The 22,897-nt window shown below is 45.4% G+C and overlaps 1 protein-coding gene and 1 long non-coding RNA gene across 13 annotated transcripts in view; one reads left to right on the forward strand and one right to left on the reverse strand.

The window, feature by feature from the left end:
* LOC123605402 overlaps positions 1-22,897 on the forward strand; it is a 342,862-nt gene that overhangs the window by 258,148 nt on the left and 61,817 nt on the right. For all 5 annotated transcript variants that reach the window (XR_006715751.1, XR_006715750.1, XR_006715748.1 and 2 more), the window contains exons 5-6: positions 10,527-10,638; positions 14,083-14,168. This is a non-coding gene — a long non-coding RNA (uncharacterized LOC123605402). The remainder of the gene's footprint in view (positions 1-10,526; positions 10,639-14,082; positions 14,169-22,897) is intronic.
* Positions 1-22,897, reverse strand: part of FGF1 (fibroblast growth factor 1) — a 106,008-nt gene that overhangs the window by 10,623 nt on the left and 72,488 nt on the right. For 7 of the 8 annotated variants that reach the window (XM_045492222.1, XM_045492183.1, XM_045492167.1 and 4 more), the window contains one exon: positions 12,651-12,855. In XM_045492222.1, the coding sequence (XP_045348178.1) occupies positions 12,651-12,819 (169 nt within the window). In that variant the 5' untranslated portion in view covers positions 12,820-12,855. Of the gene's footprint in view, positions 1-12,650; positions 12,856-19,720; positions 19,827-22,897 lie in introns of those variants that run through there. The other variant, XM_045492201.1, reaches the window with a different exon arrangement.

Genomic DNA, 22,897 nt, shown 5'->3' on the forward strand with positions numbered 1-22,897 from the left:
AGTACTGAAAGAGTTAACCGCGTTCTTTTTGCCACTTGAATTGTGTTCTACCATGTGGCTATACCATAACCATTTAACCACTTCCTTATTAATATGTCTGTATTTTCTCATTTCCCTCTGTTTTCTCTATCTTATGATTCATCCCAAGGGTGATACATAGTTCCATCACCCTTACCCAAGATGCAGTTCTCTTGTCTTTGGAGGTGTTTGCTACAGAGACTCGGGTCTCCTGTAGCTTCCTGTGGTCAGTGGAGTTTATCTAATCCACTGGAAGGAAACTGGAAGCTACTGATCTCCTTTCCCACGGGTCCTTCTGACATGGCTTACTCGGAGAGGGTAGTCATGATAGAATGGGCCAAAAGGCCTCCATCCTGACTGGGGCCTCCCCTCTAGCCTCATACCACACCACACACTCACTCACTCATCTTGCCCCACTCACTTAGCTCTCCCAACACATCAAGCTGTTTCCTGCCTCAGGATTCTTGCGTGCATTCTACCCTCTGTCTGGCACCTTCTTCCTCCCAATATTGACAAAATTGGCCCTTCTCCTCCTCCAGGCCCCAGCCTAAATGCTCCCAACTTGGAGAGGCCTTTCCTGCCCAAATCCCCTATGACTAGCTGTACAGAGACCCTCCACCCACTGCCCCTGCCAATGCCACCTTATGATCTTCACATGATCGTCTGGCTTAGTCCTTTCTTTGTTTCCTTCATGGCACTTTATACAGCGTACAGTTATTTTTGCCATTTAACAGTTTACTGGTTTATTTCTGCCTCCCCAGGAGAATGTATACCTGGGGAAAAGGGCAGGGATCTTCTCTGGCCTGTTCCCTGTAGGTCTCCAGCAACTCACACAGTGCCCTGCCCAACGGTTCAGCCAACATATGTGTGCCGAATGAATGATGTTAGGCTAATATCTGCAGAGATGATCCTACTGGTCCATCATCAATAAGCCGTGCACTTTGAATTATGTTTCCAGTCATGCTTTGTGGAGTGAAGTAAGAGGGACCAAGCGGAGAGCTTTACAGGCTCTTCTACCAGCCAGCTGGGTGACCTTGGCGAGGCTCCTTCATCTCAAGGCCACAGTCTCTTTATCAGTAACATGGGTAGGGTTTATATTCAGTCTCTAAAGTTTTTTCCCAGCTCTAACAGTCTATGAAGCAAGTAAATGCCTTTAATAGCAATGATGCACACAACAGAATAGTGTGTGGCCGTAAAAGGGAATCAAGTACTGATACCTGCTACAATGTGGATGAACCTTGACAACAGGCTCAGTGAGAGAAGCTGGTCACAAAGGACCACTTATTTTATGATTCTATTTAAATGAAAGTTCCTGAATGGACAGACCCAGAGAGACAGGACATAGATTAGTGATAGGCAGGAACTGAGGAAGAAGGTGGAGAGAGCAAAGGGGGCATTATGGTTGAGAGGTATAGGGTTTCATATCTCAATAAAACTGTTTTTTTTTTTTTTTAGTACCCTGTATTTTCATTGGACTTGATGGTTTTCATAGAAGTTGTACGTACATTTTTCTGTCAATTTATCAGCATAATCCTGTATGTTTAAGAGAGACAAAAGGAAGGAACTAACTGTGTATTGATCACCTATAATGTGCCAGGCATTGTGGTAGTTTCTATCCTCGTATAAATAGTATAAAATTACAGCGCGGGTTCCAGAATCAAACTACATGAATTGCAATTCTGGCTTGGCTACGATATGTGATCACTGGTCAAATTATTCAGCTCTGTTACCTTATGCATAATGATAGTACCTGCTTCATGGAGTTGTTTTGAGGATTAAATGATCTAATATATGGAGAATGCTGAGGACCATTACTGTCATATCCACCGAGCTATGGTGACCTCATTGCTTCTTACTGCATTCCCTGTTGGAAGATGGCAGTGGCTTTGTCCTACAGGTGAGGAGACCGAAGCTTGCTGAAAGCATATTTTACTCAACATTATACTTATAATCAGGAGAAAAAATCGTGACCAGAGCCCAGCTTTGAGTATTTCAAGTATCCTGCTTTTTCTTCTCTTTCATACAACACCTTGGGACCCAGTGATGGGGAAGATGGGTCCAAATCCAGCCAAACACCCACTTATGTTCAAACAAGACGTACAAGATGGCAGATGGTCGTCCAGGATCCCATTTGTAGCTACGGAAGGGAATGATGTTAGTTGCCTGGGGCTTTTTTCCACCTACCACCCATATGTGTAGGTATTGAGTCAAACACATTCTAGATGCTACAGGAATCCCATAGGGCAGGTCCTTTTGGGTAATCAAGGAAGATTTTTTTTTTTTTTAAGATAGACTTTATATTTTAAAGCAGTTTTTGGTTCACAGCAAAAATGAAGAGAAGGTACAGTGATTTCCCATGTATCCCCTGCTGTCACACACGTGTAGCGACCGTTATCAACTCCCCCATCACAGTGGTACATGGGTTACACATGATGGACCTAAACATTGACACGTCAGTATCATCAAGGAGGATTTTCAAAAAGCTTTTCATTTCCTAGTTCATTTGTGTTCTGCGGCTTACATAGCCTGCATTTGTCTTTCTGTGGGGGTAGGTAGAGTCGACTTTGGACTCCCATCTTGGCCGCGTGAGGGCCTCACGGAGGTAAACACGAGCCAGGGCTGCTTGGCACGGGGACGCAGTCCTCGGCCGTGAGCCCCCACACCAGGGTTGCTGCACTGGTGAGAGTTCGTCTCAAGAGTTTCCTCTGTAAATATTATTTCTCCAGGATGTCCAAGTTTCATAGCTCATTTTCACTGGATTTCTTTCTGGCGAAGTTTCCTAAACATATATCCTCTGCGAGCAGGCCTGGCAGGAAGGAGTAACACCCAGCCGGGGCCGCTCGTGTAACCGACGAGGCGTCCAGCTCCCCAGGGTGACTTCATTCCAGTTTTCTAAACTTACAGTCTCCCGCAGCTGCTGCTGAGGAGGGGAGCGGGAAGGGGGCGTGTGAGAGAGGGGGGCTCTCAAGGAGGGAGGGGCCGGCCCCACAGCCCGGCTGAAGCGGAGGCTCCTCCCTCTCGGAGCAGGGCCAGGGGCCTGGAAAGGCTATCAGTCAACACGCGCGCACCGCCCGTCCCTTGCGTGCTGGGGACCGTGCCCCGTGCCACACACCGACCCTACCGCAGGAGCCTCGGGGGTTCAGACCCTGAAATGATAAAGCCACACCACAGAACCCCTCCCCCCACTTGCTTTTGAGCTCAAAATGAACACAAGTGCAACAACTACAACAGAGACTCTGTCTCATGCATGGGTATTAGGTATTATTAGATAGAGCAGATATGCCTATGGATGGGGTAGATGCAAAAAGCTGAAAGTAATGTGTCCTGAAAACAGCACATTGCAAAAGCATATTTCTAGTAAATCCTTGAAGAAATTCTGTAAAAAACACAAAACAATGTGCATAGCTCATGAATATATAGGGAGTAAGATAGGAAAGTGTGCATTGGATTCAGACCAAATTCATACCAGTTGCTGCCATGAGGAGGATGAGAAGAAGGGCCAAGTCTGGGGACTGCTGGTGGGAGGAACTTCCCCTTTGTCCTAGCTCTTCATTTCCTTACAAACACAATTCTTTTTTTTTTTTTTTAATTTGAAAAAATTTGTTTAATGTTTATTCATCTTTGAGAGACAGAGCATGAGTAGGGGAGAGGCACAGAGAGAAAGGGAGACACAGAATCCGAAGCAGGCTCCAGGCTCTGAGCTGCTAGCCCAGAGCCTGATGCAGGGCTCGAACTCATGAACTGGGAGATCATGACCTGAGCCCATCTTGGATGTTTAACCAACTGAGTCACCCAGGCGCCCCAACAAACCTAATTCTGAGGCAAGAACAGCCAGTGGGTGACCCTGGCTCAGTTTGGGTGATGGGGCTGCTGCTGATCGTGGCTCACTCCTTTCTGGAGCAGTAGTTGATGGATGAGGCTCAGCACAATGGGCAAATACTCAGAGCTGGCCAAGATTCCAGTTCTTGCCCCTGATGACCCCTGCTGTGCCTTACGACCCAGCTCAGGCTTGACCCAAGCACCATGTAGACCTGAACGTAGGTATCCATGAAGGTGACTCCCTTGACGGTTGACAGGGAGCCAGAAAAGCTGATAAGGCAGGACAGGGCTGAGGGGCCTCTAGGGCCACACATTCTCTGCTCAGTTTCCTTTTCTGCCACATTGCACCAGCTTAACTAACACCTGAGCAAAAGGGAAGGAACACTTTTCTTTATCCCATGCGGGGAATTTAGGACTTGTAGTCTGTAACAGAAAGGTCCTTGGCTCTCACACATCCCAAGGATGAAGGGGCAAGGACTTGTCAAAAAATGAGACAAGTCATTTCATCCATAGAGTATGTATTGTTCCATACTTCTGAAATGGGACTAGGAACTTCTGCACTAGCAGAAGAAATGGAAGCAGTTCTTAATTAAAAAAAATTTTGGGGGGCGCCTGGGTGGCTCAGTCCGTTGAGCGTCCGACTTCGGCTCGGGTCGTGATCTCGCGGTTCGTGAGTTCGAGCCCTGCGTCGGCTCTGTGCTGACAGCTCCGAGCCTGAAGCCTCTTAGGATTCTGTGTCTTTCTCTCTCTCTCTCTGCCACTCCCCCATTCACGCTCTGTCTCTCAAAAATAAATAGACATTAAACAAAATGTTTTTTAAATTTGTTATTTTATTTATTTATTTTTAAATTTCTTTGTTACGGCCACCAGTTCACACAGCCTCCAGGGCCCGCACAAGCACAGAGGCCCTGCCCCTGCCTGGGGCTCTTGCCTTCTCTATCCCCAGCCAGCCTCTTCTCTGCCCCCGCTCGCCAGCAATTTTTTGAAACACACTCTAGACATACGTTTCTTAGAGAAATTCACATTTATAAAGCATTGTAAAAAATGTCCTAAAAGAAGGTCATAAATGTTAGCTTGGTGGGTTTGTGACCATCATGTCTCCAATAGAATCCAGAGTCTTGCTTCTTTACTAGGAATGCATTAGGGAGTGCTGGTTTGGGAATGGCCTGTTTATCAAAAATAGATGTCAGGTGGGGCGCCTGGGTGGCTCAGTCGGGTAAGCGGCCGACTTCGGCTCAGGTCATGATCTCGCGGTTCGTGAGTTCGAGCCCCGCGTCAGGCTCTGTGCTGATAGCTCGGAGCCTGGGGCCTGTTTCCGATTCTGTGGCTCCCTCTCTCTGACCCTCCCCCATTCATGCTTTGTCTCTCTCTGTCTCAAAAATAAATAAACGTTAAAAAAATTAAAAAAAAAAAAATAGATGTCAGGGGCGCCTGGGTGGCTCAGTTGGTTAGGCATCTGACTTTGGCTCTGGTCATGATCTCGTGGTTCATGAATTCGAGCCCCGTGTCCGAATCTGTGCTGACAGCTCAGAGCCTGGAGAGTGCTTCAGATTCTGTGTCTCCCTGTCTCTCTGCTCCTCCCCCACTCATGCTCTCTCCCTCTCTCTCTCTCAGGTAATGAATAAACAGAAAAAAAAAAATGTTTTTTAATACTTAAATGTCATTTCCATCTTCGTGGATCATGCTCCTCCCTGCCCTGTGTTTATAGTTTGGACCCCTTCACGGATCTTTACTGGGAGCCTATGTAAAGATGAACCCAGAGCTTTTGGGTGGATATGCTAGCCCCCAACTAGGCAGTCTACCTTTTTTTCTGCAGAGCTATATCTCTGGTTTTCTCTTCTCCCCAGTGCCTTCCATTAGCTCTTAGCAGTAGTTTATTTACATTAGATCCACATGATTCTTACTTTCCAAGAAGAGAAAGACGGAAGAGGTATTAGGAGCCTGCCACTGCCAAGATCAGGGAGCTTTGGGGCACTGCACCATGGTTCCAAGCCCCAAGCCGTCCTGGCATCTTCCTGTCCTGCCCTAGGAAGTTTTATTTTTATTTTAGTTTTCAATTAATTAATTTTAAAATGATATCCAAGTTAGCGTATAGTGCAATAATGATTTTAGGAGTAGAATCCAGTGATTTATCCCCTCCATGTAACACCCAGTGCTAATCCCAGCAAATGTCTTCCTAGGAATTTTTAAAGATAAGATTACAGCTGGTGTGTTTGGGGGAGAAATGAGTGCAGAGGGAGGTCTTTTCTGCTTTGGTAGCATGTCTGTGGCCTTTAAGCCTGCTTTCCACCTCTGCTCTCCAAAGAGAGGCCAAAAGAGATTACGTGCCTGGTTTATTCTGGGTTGGAGACTTCCCGTCCTTTGCTGTGTTTACCCAAAGTGAGGTCAGCCTCATTCAGAACTCGGTGAGGTTGTTTTATGTCAATGGCATTTATAATTAAAATGTAGCCACAAGCTGGGCTCCCTAAAGCATTAGAGAGAGATGGAGAAGAAAAAGAAATTGAGCTTGTGGAAAAAAAAATTCCAGTGGTCTGGAATATATATATGAAAAAGACTTTTCTTAGAATGTGTAAAGGTGTCTGCTTCTGCTTTGGGACTGAAAAAAAGGTGCCTGGAAAATTTTGATCTAGTCCATGGACTGTGTGATATTAAAAAAAAAAAAAAAAAAGGGTTATCTACAAAAATCTCTTCTGTATAACCATATAAGGAGTGAGTGGGAGGAGAGGGGCAGGGATCCCTCTGGCATCACATCCCACCAAGATGGGAATACCCCACAGATGGGAGTTTTTCTGCCCGAAGACCTGCCCTGCTCTCTGGCTTTGGCACCAGGGCCCAGCTCTGCCCACCTTGGTGATTTGAAAGCTGTCTTGACTTTCAGCCCCAGCTGGTGGGGAACAAAGTGCCTTTACCATCAGGTGCCGAGTCATAGTAAACTAGAAACCGGAAGTCTGTACTGCCCCAGTACAAGGAGGCAGGAGGGATTGCACCCTAGAGGAGTCTGCCCTTTCTAAAGGGCTGCAAAGTAGGATTCCTTTGACCGGTGAACTCCCTTAGTGCCTTTAGGATGTGGTTTGATTTATAAATATTTGATTGGCACACACTTTGCTCAGGAACATTTCCATTTGTGTGGTGAGCACTGCCAGTAATCCTGCTCCTCACACAGCCCTCCTGTGTGCTTGGGGAGGCCAGGGGGCGTTGGCCACAGAAGGCAGCAGATTGGGGATGCTCGTGAGCTTATTGTTCTTCTCCAGTTACTGGTGTAGATATTCATCCCATCGGGAACAAGTCATGTCCCCCTTCGCCTGAGAGGAGACTCCAGCAGAAAGAGCAGAATCAAACATGGAGCCCCTCCTTGCTTTGCCCAAGACAGCACACTCTGCCAGAGAAGTTAGACAGGGCAGGCCTTGCTGGGCCAGGCGCTGGGCACATTTTTCCTACATGCCAGCCCTTGAGAGTTCCAAACCTAGATAGTCTCAGTGACACAGAGATGAAGAAAGGTAAGGTCAAGTAAGGAGGAAGGTCAAGTAAGCCAGGAGGAGGGTCAAATAAGCCTAGGGGTGATGAGGGTGATAAATAACATTTTTTGAGCACTTACTGTGTGCCTGGCAGTGTGTATAACATTTTTGAGCTTCCTACTTTCCTGTGACATGGGAACTGTTGTCATCCTTGTTTTTAAAATGAAGAAATCGGGGCGCCTGGGTGGCTCAGTCGGTTAAGCGTCCGACTTCAGCTCAGGTCACGATCTCGCGGGCCGTGAGTTCGGGCCCCGCGTCGGGCTCTGGGCTGATGGCTCAGAGCCTGGAGCCTGCTTCCGATTCTGTGTCTCCCTCTCTCTCTGCCCCTCCCCCGTTCATGCTCTGTCTCTCTCTGTCTCAAAAATAAATAAACATTAAAAAAATTTTTTAAAAAAATGAAGAAACTGAGGCATGTGGGGAAGTAACTTCCCCACGGTGACAAGGAACTAGTAGACAGGGACCTACATCTGCACCTCTCTGACCCACACGGCAGGCTTTGCGAATCCAGTATGTTTATTTGATCAGTTTGTGGGGCAAAACCACCATCACGGTATTGATGTCAATGGTGGTAGTGGTATGTGGAAAGAGACTTAGTCTTGGAAGAAGAAGCTATGGATCTGTGACAACCCTTCCCAGTTACTAGCTGGTCACAGGTCCTGTTAACTCAGTGTTTGCAGAGTGATGACAATTCATAACCTGTGGGTTAAGTGGAAATGAACGAATCTAACATAATGCGGGGCCCCTGGGTGGCTCAGTTGGTTAAGGGTCCAATTTGGCTCAGGTCATGATCTCACGGTCTGTGAGTCTGAGCCCCGTGTCGGGTTCTGTGCTGACAGCTCAGAGCCTGAGGCCTGCTTGGGATTCTGTGTCTCCCTCTCTGCTCCTCCCCCATTCATGCTCTGTCTCTCTCTGTCTGTCAAAAATAAATAAATGTAAAAAAAAAATTAAAAAAAAAGAATCTAACACAATGCCTGGCGTATATCACGAGCTCAATAGGTATTTACTGAATATATTGTTGAATTTGAATTTATCTGCCACCAATACAATGCATTCACTCCTCAAATTAATATTTATTGGGCACTATACCAAATGCCATTCAACATACTGGATGCAAAATTGCAGTGTTGAGCTGTAAGAGACAAAGTCCCATCTTCAGGGAGCTCAGTTGGAGAGAAAACCATTCAATAATCACACAAACAAATGTGGAATTATAACTACAAGGAGATACGCATGGTACAAGGGACTCCTCAAATGTCCTGTGTCTGAAATGGAACCGGTCATCCTTCTCTGTGCCTGTTCCCTCCAGGATCCTCCGTCTCATGGTGACACCACTCTACTCATCTTCCAAAGAAAATCACAGGGAGTCCCATGGATCTTCCTACAATTTAATGTCCCTTCCCTTGTCTCATGGTCTGCAGCTTTTATTCTGTGCCTGGCTTTCCTAGAGTGGCAGTGTAACAGATGTTCACAGCCTATAGTGATGATTGCCTACGACCACAATTTGAGGAGTTGTCATGGGATAAAGCAAAAGCATCTTCTCTATGGGCCAGAGATTCCCACCAGTGGGGACAGTTTACTCAGAGCTACATTACACTGGCCTGTGCACAAGCATCCTTTGTAGGTTTATACCACTCTAAGAAAGGGTTTGTGTCAGGTACTTGGAAATTCACTCTCCTGGAGGTAGGAAGAAGATAAGTTTTGAAAATATCCCAATTTTTCCCAGGGTAGATCCGCTGAATGGGGACAAAGAGAAGCTATGAAAAGGGTTATTTTTTACCTTGTAGAGCTGGAAGGCATATGGTTCTATTTTGTATGATTTATGTAGATTTGTTTCAATATTTGATTGGCTTTTAGAAATATTCTTTCCAATGGAAGTCTTAGAGTATAGCTCTATACCTGTGACCACAGTGTCTAGTCATGTTCAAACTAATGGGAGGGAGTGTCTTTGCTAATCATTTAGCCAGGGTCATCCCACTCTGTCCAACCCTGCCTGTCCAGATTGATCAGATTGATTCAGAATAACCCTTGGCATGAAGATGGACTGTGTCAGTACCGCCACTGGGCAGTAGAGGGCGACAGAACCACACCCAGTGGGTATATCCACACCAGGGAAGTCCTCTTGCCTGCTGGACTTTTCAGCCTTGTCAGGCACACAAGTGATTTTATTCCCATTCCATGGGTGAGGAAGCTGAGTCTCAATATTTTCCCCAAGATTACACAGTTGGGAACCCTGGAGACATCTAAATTTCTAGACAGGAGAGGATGGTTGGAAGGGTCCTTGGGTTGAGGGACTTGACACTTATTTTGCAGAGCATTTTATGCAAACTGGAGAGAATGGTCATTGTTTAGTACTGCTCCTGACAGGGTGGGAATATGAATCCGCGCTTTCTGACTCTAAATCTAGGCCCCCCTAAGTCTCTTCAGAGAGTTATGTGGATTATCCCATTCTCCAGGCATTGACAGGTACAGGGATGGATTTCTGCTTACTCACCCCACGCACTCTGATTTCTGTCCTCCTTAGTCCTTGTTCTTAGTTCTAGAGTAAATAAATAGGCCAACACAACTCTGCATTTTGCCAGAGAGACCTTGAATCAAAACCGGAATCTAGACCATTGGCCTTCCTGAGAGACAATGTTATAGAAGTGATGAAAGGAAGGTCCTCAAATGTTATACTGTATTTCCACATGCTGTGGGTTGAGTATCTGGAAGTCCCAGTGATGGTGATGACAACAGCAGCAATAGTGACCGCCGTGTGCTGAGCTGTTACCCTGAGCCACGCACTGTGCCAGCCACTTTCCTTAGATTATCTCATTTCATCCTCCCAAGGAACCTGGGAGGCAAGTAATATTATTCTTATTTTACAAGTGAGAAAAGGGAGGCCAGAAAGCTTACGTAACTAGCCCAAGTTCACTTGGCAAAGAGTCGACCCAGCATTGCCTGGAAGTCGCCCTCCTCACACATGCCTCCCATTTTCTTGTGCTACATTCCAAGGGTTCCTGACATCGTAGGTCAGGCGGCCAAACTCAGAGCACATTCAGAAGTTGTCCCCATGTTACATGCCCAGAATGCAATCCATAATGCTAATGATGGATGACAACAGTGAAGTTGCATGCCATTTGTACTAAAATTCCAGTACTTGGAATAAGTCCTAATTGTTGCATCTTGTTTTCTCAGATTTCAAGATTTCCCAGAAAAGCCAGCCTAACCCTGAGGAATACATCATCATGGTTGTCTTTCCCTTGGGATTCTGAGCACCAGAGAGCATCCCCATTGGTTCAGAAAACGGGTAAGATTTATCAGAAACATTTAAAACCCCAGAGGAATTATGAGGCGCCTGGATGGCTCAGTAGGTTAAGTGTCCGACTCTTGATTTCTGCTCAGGTCATGATCTCATGGTGCGTGGGTTCGAGCCCCATGTTGGGCTCCACGCAGACGGTGCAGAGCCTGCTTGGGGTTCTCTCTCTCTGCCCCTCCCCAACTTGAGCGTGCTTTCTCTCCCTCTCTCTCAAAATAAATAAATAAACTTAAAAAGAAAAAAAAAAAAAAAAAAAAACAACCCCAGAGGAATTAAAGCTTCTTTCCCTGTGCTGTGTGGGGCAGATCACGTGAATTCTATAGCTTGCCTCACACAGTGGACTACAGTCTAAGTCCATTTGTTTGCAGTAAATGTTACTTATATATACGTTTGACATACTAAGTAGAGTCCTTTTTTTTTTTTTTAATTTTTTTTTTCAACGTTTATTTATTTTTGGGACAGAGAGAGACAGAGCATGAACGGGGGAGGGGCAGAGAGAGAGGGAGACACAGAATCGGAAACAGGCTCCAGGCTCTGAGCCATCAGCCCAGAGCCCGACGTGGGGCCCGAACTCACGGACCGCGAGATCGTGACCTGGCTGAAGGCGGACGCTTAACCGACTGCGCCACCCAGGCGCCCCAGTAGAGTCTTTTTTGACTCACTCTGGTGCCTCGTTTTCATCAAATATAAGGCATTCGCTAGGCCTATTTGACGACAAACCACCAAAACAAAACCCCTCAAAAATCTAATCCTGCGGGTGCAGGCCTCAACATCAGTTTTCTTGCTCTTTATCTCAAGGGTCTGCCTGGTGGTTGGGAAGGAAGAGACAATGCCTTCTGGTCCGTAAGTGCTGGCTTCCAACCCCATGACCTTTGCATCTGAGAGTAGCATGAGCACCACTGAGGTGGTCATCTGTGCTTACGGCCTGCAGCCTTTGGCACATATTACATGAATCATGAAGACTCTCTGGTATATAAACCATCACATCAAAGCCAGTTTTTTGCATTCTGTTTTAAAGCTAGTTCTGCAGGACCTTACTTTCTACCTGGGCTGTGATTATGTACCTCCTGGTTTCCTCTACGCCTTTCTTCCCGTGATTCACAGGGTGTTTTACCCGTTAGATCGCTGACCCTCTAAGCAGGAACTAGGTCTGGCTTTTGGCGTCTCTACAACAGCTAATGCTTCAGGGGTGCTCAGGGAATCCCTGCTAACATCACAGCAGGACGCAGGCACCTAATACCAAACATGCACACCACTCACCGCAAGAAGTACTAAAGCAGAAGGGAAAGATTTTTATCCTTAGATAGTCAGGAAGACTCTTTTCTCTAAAGTCATACCTCCATTTATCAGCACCATCCGAGAGCTAAGCTGGCAGGAAAGCCCAGAAGAGATGCTCGGCATTTGGCTTCAGCTCTTCCCGCTCTCCAGTTTCTCTAAGGTCTGGAGAATGACTTTACCTCTCCCGGTTACCACAACCACATCTGCATGATCTGCAGAGCGAAAGCTGCATAATTTATTATGTGTAAGACTGTGATTATGAACTAGGATCTCACAAATCAAGCTCAGTGGAAACATAACCTGGAGAGTCCGTTCCCCTGAAACTGAGCCCACGTCTGTGTGTGGGGTTGACTGCCCCCGCCCCAGGTGGCCCTTCCTGTCATAGAGCAGGCAGGGTCCTAACCGGCCTTGGGGGCCAGGCCTTTCTTCACTAAATTACAGAAACCCCGAAGAGCCGAACACTGGCAGCCACATCTGATCTCAAAGCAGTTGTGTGAGGTCAACAGGCCATCCTTTTACAGTCTTGAAATAGGACCCCTTTAGGTAGGCTGTAGCTCTCACAGCTCCTTATTTTCCACACCTAGGCCCTGTGCACATTTATGTCACCCTGCCTGAACAGAACCTTGGAGAAAAGGGTACCCGTACCCAGATATCCTCCCTTCTCGCGTCCTTGACTAAGAAAGACACCAGGAAGGTCTGGGGCTACAAGAGAAATGGGTGCTTACTGTGCTGGTCGCTCCTGTCCCTCGTCCCATCCACTGTGCCATCTGGAAGGATCCTCAGGAAGTGGCCCCCGTTGCTACAGTAGAGGAGTTTGGGTTTCTTGTAATTCCCTGGAGGCAGATTGAACTTCTCCGTCAGGGCCGTGAAGGTTGTGATTTCCCCTTCAGCCATGGCTCAGCGGCTGCTTCTTAGGGTGTGCTTTCAAGGCTGTAAGAAATTAGACAACCCTATAGAGTGTCCCACCAGCCAAGGTGCTGCGTCCCCTTCCGAGACGGGAAGGAGAGCCTCGGGGCACGGGGCCCCTGCTCGGTTAGTAAACCACAAACTGCCCAGGCGATGCCCACAGCAAACGGGTCTGTGCGGTGGGCAGTGGTTAAGGAAGAAAGGTCTCTGGCATGGGAGGGATTTTCAGGACATTTCTTACTTCCCAATTGGCCACGGCTTTGGACAAAGCCGTGCATTTTTTAGAACTTCAAATTTAATCATTTGGCCAAGGGAAAAAAAAAAAAAAATAATGTTTTGGTCCCTCCTGATCCACACACATCCTCAAATTAAACACTGAAGTTGTACTAAAATAACACCTGGGTTCTGGCTGAAACCCACGAAAGCCGAGGGGCCGGCACTGAGGTTTTGCTCTTCTCCTCCCACTGTGTGGGCTGGGGACTGCCTGCCCCGTGTACGCAGAGAGCTCAGATAGCCCGACTGTTTGGGACCTGTAGGAAAAGGTACGGAAGGGCCCTCAGACCGCCCGCCATAGAGACGGCCAAGGGTTCACCTGTAAGGGCAAATTCTGGATTTGCTGGTGGGAACAGAACTAGAACCAGGGAACAAACACTTGAGGGTGTTATGTGGGATTTTGAAGGGCAGACACTGTCCTAAAGGAAACTTTATGAGACAGATCTTTTGGAGGTTCTGCCAGTGATTGCCTGCTTCCTCGGCTTTCCATACATTCTCATGTCACATAGAGAAGGTAGGTCTGGCCCTTGTACAAAAGCCAGCTTCATTGTAAGTATTTGCTAATGAGACATACTTAGTGTGACACACAAACCATCATATTGCACGTTATAATCCTCTAAGATTGTATACACCCACTATAGAGAGACTTATAGTATCAATGTTAAAACACCCAGTGACATGAATCTAAGTTTTAAAAGGCCAAACTAATAGGGGCGCCTGGGTGGCTCAGTCAGTTAAGCATCTGACTTCTGCTCAGGTCATGATCTCATGGTTCATGGGTTCAAGCCCCACGTCAGGCTCTGTGCTGACAGTTCAGAGCCTGGAGCCTGGTCTGGATTCTGTGGCTCCCTCTCTCTCTCTCTGCCCCTTCCCTGCTCACGCTCTGTCTCTCCTGCTCTCAAAAATAAATTAAGATGATTTTTTTAAAGCCAAACTAATAAACAGAATTTTAAAACATCTACTTGTCCCACCATTTAGGAGAACAAAGCGCTGGTGATTCCAAGGACACACAAGGAAGAGGCAAAAAGGAGCCGGGGAACTAGTGCGGGAAATTCCTTACGAGTGTGAGTAGGTCCTGATTGCACACACTGATTATTGAGTGGCCTCATAATGGTAGTGATCATCATCATTAACATTAACTTGTAATCCGGGCTATAAGGTAACTCCTCTAACCTTCATTATTACTCTTTGAGACAGACACTCATTATCCCCATTTTTTTGTAAAATGACACCAGAGCTTATAGACATGCGATGGCCTGTCCAAGGTCAACAGCTACTGGGTAGTGGGAGCTGAGCCTCAAAAGGGGTGTGTTGAAACAAAGCCATCACTTGCCCTTCACACCAGGAAAAGGTGAAGTGACTTCACTGATATTGCAGTGTCATTGCCAGAAGTGGGATTTTTACCCACGGTCTGGCACATACATCTGCCCCCATGAGTTCATTATTCATTACGTTTTATTCGTTTGTGGTCCAGATATTGGCTATCACCACCAACACCCTCCACTTTTATCCCTGTCAACCTTACAGTGGGACTCCAGGCATCTCCTCATTTCCCAGGGGACCCTACATCACCAGGGAACACTGTGAACTTCGCAGAAGGCCTGCCAGCCTCCCGCATCCCCTGAGGTAACCATCCATCCATCCATCCATCCATCCATCCATCCCCAGAGCAACTCATAGAGTTGCTCATGTGGAAGGCAATTCCATCATAAATTGAGACAACAATTTGAGTAATTTGTCCTGGTGACTTTGGAATTGGGGTTCATGCTGGAAGCATCTCATTGTTTCTTTTGCTCCAGGCATTTTAACATCTGTGGTACGTGTCTGCCAGTCTGTACTCATGTGAGCTCGTTACTGTCCCCACTTCCAGCCATGGTTTGCCGTCCCTCTGAGTACCCCCAAAGGGAATTTTGCATACACTGTATAAACTATGTTTAAAGCCAGGCCATCTCAAATATCCTCTTCACATGTGGCGAAACTCTGTCCAGCTCATTTCAGATAATACAGTAACAGATTGAAAATGTTACTTACATCCACAGACTTTATCTCCCGTGGCACCTTGCTTTTGCTTCCCAAACCCACATTCTCTATTCCAAACCCTTCTTTTTTTTTTTATTTTTTATTTTTTTTCAACGTTTATTTATCTTTGGGACAGAGAGAGACAGAGCATGAACGGGGGAGGGGCAGAGAGAGAGGGAGACACAGAATCGGAAACAGGCTCCAGGCTCTGAGCCATCAGCTCAGAGCCCGACGCGGGGCTTGAACTTACAGACCGCGAGATCGTGACCTGGCTGAAGTCGGACGCTTAACCGACTGCGCCACCCAGGCGCCCCAATTCCAAACCCTTCTTACTCATCCACAGCCTCTACATCTCTGGGCCTACCTCTCTCTCTCTCTCTCTCTCTCTCTCTCTCTCTCTCTCTCACGTCTCTCTGTCTTTTTCTGCTCAGCCCTTCTTCACCCAGCTTCTCAAGCTCCCTCTCATTCCACTCGCTTTTGGATTCCCTTTTGATAGAAAGCTCTTTAGCTCTTTCCAGCTTTGACATCCTCACCCATCACCTCTCCATTGACATGCAACCGTGATCAGTTCCCCGTTCCTTCAAGTACAGCCAAGAGATAAAAAAGATTTTTTTGTTCCTTTTCTCCCCCCAAGCACTTGCTAAGTTGTCTACTTAATTTGGTACAGGAGAAAATAATTATATACTGGTGGATATATATTTGCCATTTAACTGTACAAATAGCCATTCATGTTGTCAGTCTTCGGGGGTGGACTTTTGTTTCTTGTTGTCCCTGGGTTTCCTCGAGTGGAGGTCTCCATGGGCCCCTGACTGTGCATCAGGTGCAAGTGAAGGATGGCTTCCCTTCTAGATCCAGCACCGGCGGGGAGTCTCCGTTAAGTTGTTGTCTGAGTGTTGGGTATAGATTTGGCTGTATCCATTTGCATTCGTGCTTCCAGCCCTTTGGGATGAACGGGAACAGATACAGCAGAAGGCTCCTGTGGGTAGAGGCAGCAGCCGTGGCCAAGGATTGTCCCATGCTCATGTGCTCATGTGTGTATAAGCCATGCAGCGTAGACTTCACCACTGTGGAGCTCTCCCCAGATTAGCAACCTCGGCCAGAGACCAGCAGGCCCTCAGGTGTCCCTTCCTCTCCATCACAGTGCCATCTGCTGTTATAAAGCCACGATTCTGCTCTTTGCCTGCTCCCCGCCGACCTCCACCACCAGTAAGAGGGACAGTAGTGGGGGTGGCTGTACTAACTTCAGATTGCTCCCATGACCCTGCAGTTCACATCCATATCTGGAAACCTGAAGGGGGGGCATGTTAACTCCTGAAAATAAGCTTTGAGTCAACCTGAAGCTGATAGTCTATGGCAGTGGGATCTTGGAATCAGCTGAAACATACAAAAAGTAAAATCCCTTTTTGTTGCTGAAGGAAACCCCAGAGGCACAAAAAGGCCTTTATTTATTTATTTATTTATTTATTTATTTATTTATGTATGTATTTATTTATTGGCTCTGTTTACAATTTACCTACATTTGAGGCAGTCGTTAGTCCTAATTTCCTTGCCTCTTCAGGATTTGTTAGAAGATAGGGATAAAAGAAATCTATGACATGATAAAACCATTAAGCAACAGCCTTCGTGGGCCCTTGGGGGTTTTCACAAATTGCTCTAATAAATGAGTCCATTAACTACATGAAATCAGGCATTAAGCCTAATGGAAATTTATAAATTCTGCTTCTTGTTATTATTCTCTTTTTGTTGGCTGTCAGGGGTATATCTGTGTATATTTGTTGGGACATGGAAAAAATCAAGCCCAGTGGACTTCTTGTCATCGCTGTGTGCTAAGCCCAGCCCTTTGAGATTCGGGGCACCGGTGAGATTTAGGGGAAAAGCCGGAAGATTCTCTTGACTTATCAGTGACACCAAAGTAAGGGCAACACGAAGCGTATTAGAACATCCGTGGTAAGGCTGGCATGTTTTGTCAGCTGTAACCACTCAAAGAGAACCTAAACTGACACATGTCTGAAGGGTTAATAATCTTTCACAGTATTCATAGCCGCACTTAGAAAAATGTGATGTGACCTATAGGAGATGTGAATCACTGGTTATGTTGAACTGGTTGAAGCCTGGTGTGGTCTAGGTCAGCTGCCACTGAATGCTTCGTTTAAAATAATTTTTCAATTGGAATGAAAATAGAAGTTTTCATTCTCTCTCATATTTGAGAGAAATTGTTTAAGCTCTTTCCTCCATCATTTAAGCCACAAACACAGCAGAGGGGATGAAGGAGGTAAAGGTAAGCTATGGTTATGTAAGAGAGAATCCAGGCCATTTCAGACTCAGTTCTCAGATCATCAAGAGTTGTTGAAGGGACACTTATCAAGTCCCCAATTTAGGAGACATGTGTGTTCAGTTCGGCCCTGGAAACTAAGCTAACAGAAAAAATTTAGGGTTCTAAGGATCCAGGAAAGGCAGTTGTGGGGAAGAGCAGATAGAGAGGGAGACACAGAATCTGAAACAGGCTCCAGGCTCTGAGCTATCAGCACAGAGCGTGACGTGGGGCTCGAACCCACAGACGGTGAGATCATGACATGAAGTCGGCCACTTAACTGACTGAGCCACCCAGGCGCCCAGGGTTTTTTTTTAATTTTTAACCCCTGTCACTGCTTAAGTAATGCAGAATACCCATGAAAGGGAATATTTTACAAATATTCTACCAAATGTGTAATGCTACTAAAGGTAGATGTATAGACATCTGTCAAGATGATGATTGGATAAGTGTCCTCTGACCAAGCGTATGTAAAATAGGTCTCACCTTTGGTTCCAAATAGGCTCTAAGTTCTTGCTCCCTGTCTCCATCAGTGGCATCACCCAGAAGCATTAACTCTTAGAGATGTTAATTAATCTTACATTTTATTGAGTCACATATGCATGTTAAATGTTAAGAGTAACCACTAAAAAGGGGCACCTGGGTGGCTCTGTCAGTTTAGCATCTGACTCTTGATCTTAGCTTAGGTCATGATCTCACGGTTCATGAGTTTGAGCCCCACCCACGTTGGGCTCCGTGCTGACAGCATGGAGTCTGCTTGGTATTCTCTCTCTCTCCCTCTCTATCCAGCCCTCCCCCACTCATGCTCTCTCCCTCTCTCTCTCTCACTCTCTTTCTCTCCCTATCAAAATAAATAAATAAACTTTTAAAAAATTACAGACACCTGGGTAGCTCAGTTGGTTAGGCATCTGACTCTGGCTCAGGTCATGATCTCGTGGTCTGTGAGTTTAAACACTGTGTGGGGCTCTGTGCTGACAGCTCAGAGCCTGGAGACTGCTTTGGATTCTATGTTGCTCACTATCTCTCTGCCCCTCCCCTGTTTCTCTCTTTGTTCTCTCTCTCTCTCAAAAATAAATAATAGCCATTAAAATTTTTTTAATAAAAAAAAAGATTGACCACTAAAAGAAAAGAAATAGAATGCAGTGATTCCAACCAGCAACTGGTAAGAATAGGGGAAATGAGGTGAAAAAAATCTGTACTTATCCAAAATAATCTAGAAAAAGAATAGAAAATCAAAAATAGTACTCAAAATTAGGTGGCAGAAATAAATCCAAATATATTTATATTCACAATAAATGTAAGTGGACTAAATTTACTAGCTACTGGATTTTTTTTATGTTTATTTACTTATTTTGAGAAAGAGAGAGAGAGAGAGAGAGAGAGCAAGCACCAGCTGGGGAGGAACAGAGAGAGAGAGGGAGAGAGAGAACCCTAAGCAGGCTCCATGCTGTCAGTGCAGAGCCTGATGTGGGGCTCGGTCTCACAAACCATGAGATCATGACCTGAGCCAAAATCAAGAGTCAGACGCTTTAACCAACTGAGCTACCCAGGCATCTCACTACTGGATTTAAAAAAATTTCACCTATACTCTGATTATAAAAGACATGTTTAAAATGTAAGGGCAGAAAGGTTAAAATCAAAAGGATGAAAAATAGATACCAGACCAATCTTAACAAAAATTAAAAGTTGGTACGGCTATATTAATATCATAGAAACTAGGTCTAAGGCAAAAAGAGTGATCAAGGATAAAAGGGATCACTGCATAATGATAAGTAGAATAATTAAACAGAAAGATATAAAAACTTTAAACTTGTGTATAGTTAATGACATAGCCTCATAGCCTCAAACTATATGAAACAAAAATTAACAAAAATATAAAGAACTCCCACGATGGTGGGAGATTTTAATACCTTTCTGTCATAAATGATAAAGCAAACAGACAAAAAATATTAATAAAGCTGTAGATCGAAATGCACAATTAACAAGTTTAATTGAGTGACCATATCAGGGAACCCTGTATCCAACAGTTAGTGAACACTATTCTTCTCAAGGATGCATAGAACATTTTTGTAAACCGATGGTGTACCAGGTCATAAAGCAAGACTCAACACAAGTAGAAGAATCCATTTTGTTCAGACTATTCTGTGGGGAGGGTAGAAATCACTCCTATGCGTCCCATTAGTGACAAAACCCTTTCAACTGTACCTTTTTAATGTCTCTTAAAGTCATCCTGTATTCTCCATCCTCACTATGGCTGCTCACCACAGATGGAACACCTTGTCTCACCTGGGCTGCTAAGGCAGGGAAACGGCATCTGTCTTCTTCACCTCTGCAACCTTCCAACCCACTTTTGATTCCACTACTAATATCCTTTCGAAGGCATGAGTCTAATCATCATTCTCCTGCTGAAGATCTTTGCGTCACTGGGTTCTCTGCTGCCATCAGGATAAAACCCAGACTCTACCGTGACCTGTGAGGCATTCATCATCAGGTCCCTGCCTAACTCTGTTGCCTTATCTCTTTTTGGCCTGTTCTTCTTGTAGCTCCCCCGCCCCCTCCACCCCCCAACACACACACACTCTCACATCCACCGACCAGCGTTCTCTCTCCCTTACTCCCTCCACCTTCTACCATGGCCTGACTAGGTCATACTCACCCTTCAAAAATTCATCTCAGATATTTCTCTTTCAGAATGTTGATTTGGATACATCCCCCAGCCCTAACCTCCCTTTTCTTCTGCCACACCACACATACCAGTTTATGCTTGAGTTGATTTCCTAATGCTCCCACAGCAACATTTCTTTTACCCTATGGAAGCACTGGGTATAATTCCCACGTATGTTTCCCACCTATATCTTTCACTGGTTTCCCATTGCTCTCAGAATAAACACTAAGGCCTTATGTATCTCTTTGTAATGTATATAATGTTGAGTCACTATGTTGTACACTTGAAACTAACATAATATTGTGGGTCAATTACATTTCAATTACAAACAAAATAAAATAAATAAAAGTTAACATTTACTTAAAAAAAAAAAAAAATTCTACCTGCAGGGCTCTGAGGACTAGCCCTGACTTCCTCCCCTGCCTCCTTTTCCACCATGTTCTCTACCCAAACTGGCCTTCCATTTGCTTGAAACCATTGTGTCCCTTTTCGCCCTATGATCTTTGCCTACACTGCTCCCTCTCTCTAGAGCGCTCTTTCTTTCTTTCCTTCTACCCTCCTTGCCTGGTTAACTCCTACGTTTTGTTCAAGCCTTAGTTCAGTTGCCAATTCCGCAAGGAAGACTTTCCTGACTTTCCTTAACTGGGTCAGGTTCCTCCAGTTCTCAAAGGACCGTTTAACATTTCCTCAGAGCTCTTACTTCATTTTTTAATTACACATTCATTCTTGTGATTATTTAATTAATGTCTCCCTTTATGACTGGACTGTCAGCTCCACAATAGTACAAACCAATCTGTCTGGCTTACCATGGTCTCTCAGTGCCTGGCAGAATGCCTGGCATCTAATGGGCCCTTGATAAATATTTGTTGAATGAGTGAATGAATATAATGTAACTAAGGTTACCTGACTGTCTCCTTCATTAGTCTCTGCAGCTCTGGAACAAAAGCTGTGCCAGTTTTTTCTAGGCCTTGCACTTAGCAAATGCCTCCACGTAATCATTGTTCTCTGCATGTTTGTTGATTGAATCCCAGGCCAGTTCCTTCTTGGGAGCCTCTAGTGGAAACATGCTATCATGGGACCTAATTAGTAGGTGAGGTCTTTCAGGTATTAACAGAGAGGCTAAACCAAGAACCTAAATGGATTTTAAGTGGGTTCAAACTAGGCTGCTTGGTTAAAGCAGACCCAGGGGAGCCAGGGTGGGTCAGTCAGTTAAGCGTCCGAATCCTGACTTTGGCTCAGGTCATGATCTCACAGTTGTGAAATCTGTGCTCGCAGTGCTGCTGGGGCTGCTTTGGATTCCCTCTCTCCTCTCTGTCTGCCCCTCCCCCATGCCCTCTCTCTCTCAAAATAAATGACCTTTTTTTTTTTTTTTTTTTAATTAAAAGAAAAAAACCAGACCCAGCCTTTTTTCCATCTTGTAGAAGTTACTTCCTTACTTCTTTGAAGGCAATATCATGGACTTGAAGGATCTCAAGAAAAGATCAGACCGTTTAGTCTCAAGTCTGAATTCTCTATCTAACCACAAAAAAGCTTGTAGGGCCTTAAAAGAATTCTAGGTTTTATTGTTTCTGCCTGGGAGTGCCAGGTTGGCAGGAACTCACTTCACACTCTCTGGTGAAGGAAAACTTGCCTGAAGAAAGAGACAGAGTGTTCTTCTGTCTTTCCCCGTCCCCCACCCGCAGTGATCTATACCAGGTCTGGGGAGGGAATCTAGCCATGGCTGACTGGCGGGACTAGCATCTCGGTGTGCTTCTCCCAGGCCAGTTCTGTTCCATGAGCTGAAATCTCGTCTTCCAGAGCTGGCAGCAAACTCTGGACATGGCCATGGGGTAGGCTTGGTAGTGTCGTACAGGAGATGGTTCCTACAGATTTGTGAAAGCCAATTTTTGAATACTCAAAATCTTCCTTCCTTCCTTCCTTCCTTCCTTCCTTCCTTCCTTCCTTCCTTTTCTCTGATAGCTGGTTTACCAGCATGCTGCTAGACTCCGGTTTCAGTCCTGGGTGGATACTCACTAGCAAACTCATTCAGTTTCACAGGGCTTCAGTTTTCTCATCTGCAGAATAGGACCCCTTAACAGTAGCTACCACACAGTTGCTGTAAGTGGTAAGTGATCAGGCACATAAAGCACTAAGCCCAGCACTTGAAAACTTGTAAGCATTCGTAGATGTTGCTTGATTATCATTCTCCATGTATCTTGTTGTCTTTTGCTAATCACCTGTGCTATTGATTGAGGATTGGACAAACTTGGTTCTTAACAGTTAGTAATATGTTAGCAATATTTAAAACATATTATTTTCTAAGTACCATTACCCCTGATGTGCAAGTGATGCCCTCTTATTTACTCAGCAGCTGAATATCATGTACTAGGGACCATCCTCAGTGTGTTTCACAGGTTTGTGTATTACCGTCCAGGATGACAGAGAACCTGTGGATTCAGGAGTCTCTCTCTCCTCTTCTTTAATTTAGACTCTTTCTAATCCTAAAGAATCCCCAAGTTACTGAGAATAAACTGTCCCCTGGCTTCCAGAATCAAATATTCTTTGAGGGAGATCAAGATGTTATACTCTAGATGCCAACCACTTGTACTCAGCACCTGCCACAGGCAGACTGTTGGGGAAATTTAAGAAAGAAAATAAGGAGACAGAAAAGGAAATGAAAAGAAGGACCTCAAATCCCTAATCTACATTCTGAAATGCAACATGCTCTGAAAACTAGACATTCTTTCGTAACTCAGATTGTGGCAAACCCTGACCCAGACTGTCCTGAGACTGCTTAAAGTCTTTATTTATCACCTATG

The sequence above is a fragment of the Leopardus geoffroyi genome, chromosome A1, assembly GCF_018350155.1.
Source record: "Leopardus geoffroyi isolate Oge1 chromosome A1, O.geoffroyi_Oge1_pat1.0, whole genome shotgun sequence".
Classification (NCBI taxonomy): Eukaryota; Metazoa; Chordata; class Mammalia; order Carnivora; family Felidae; genus Leopardus; species Leopardus geoffroyi.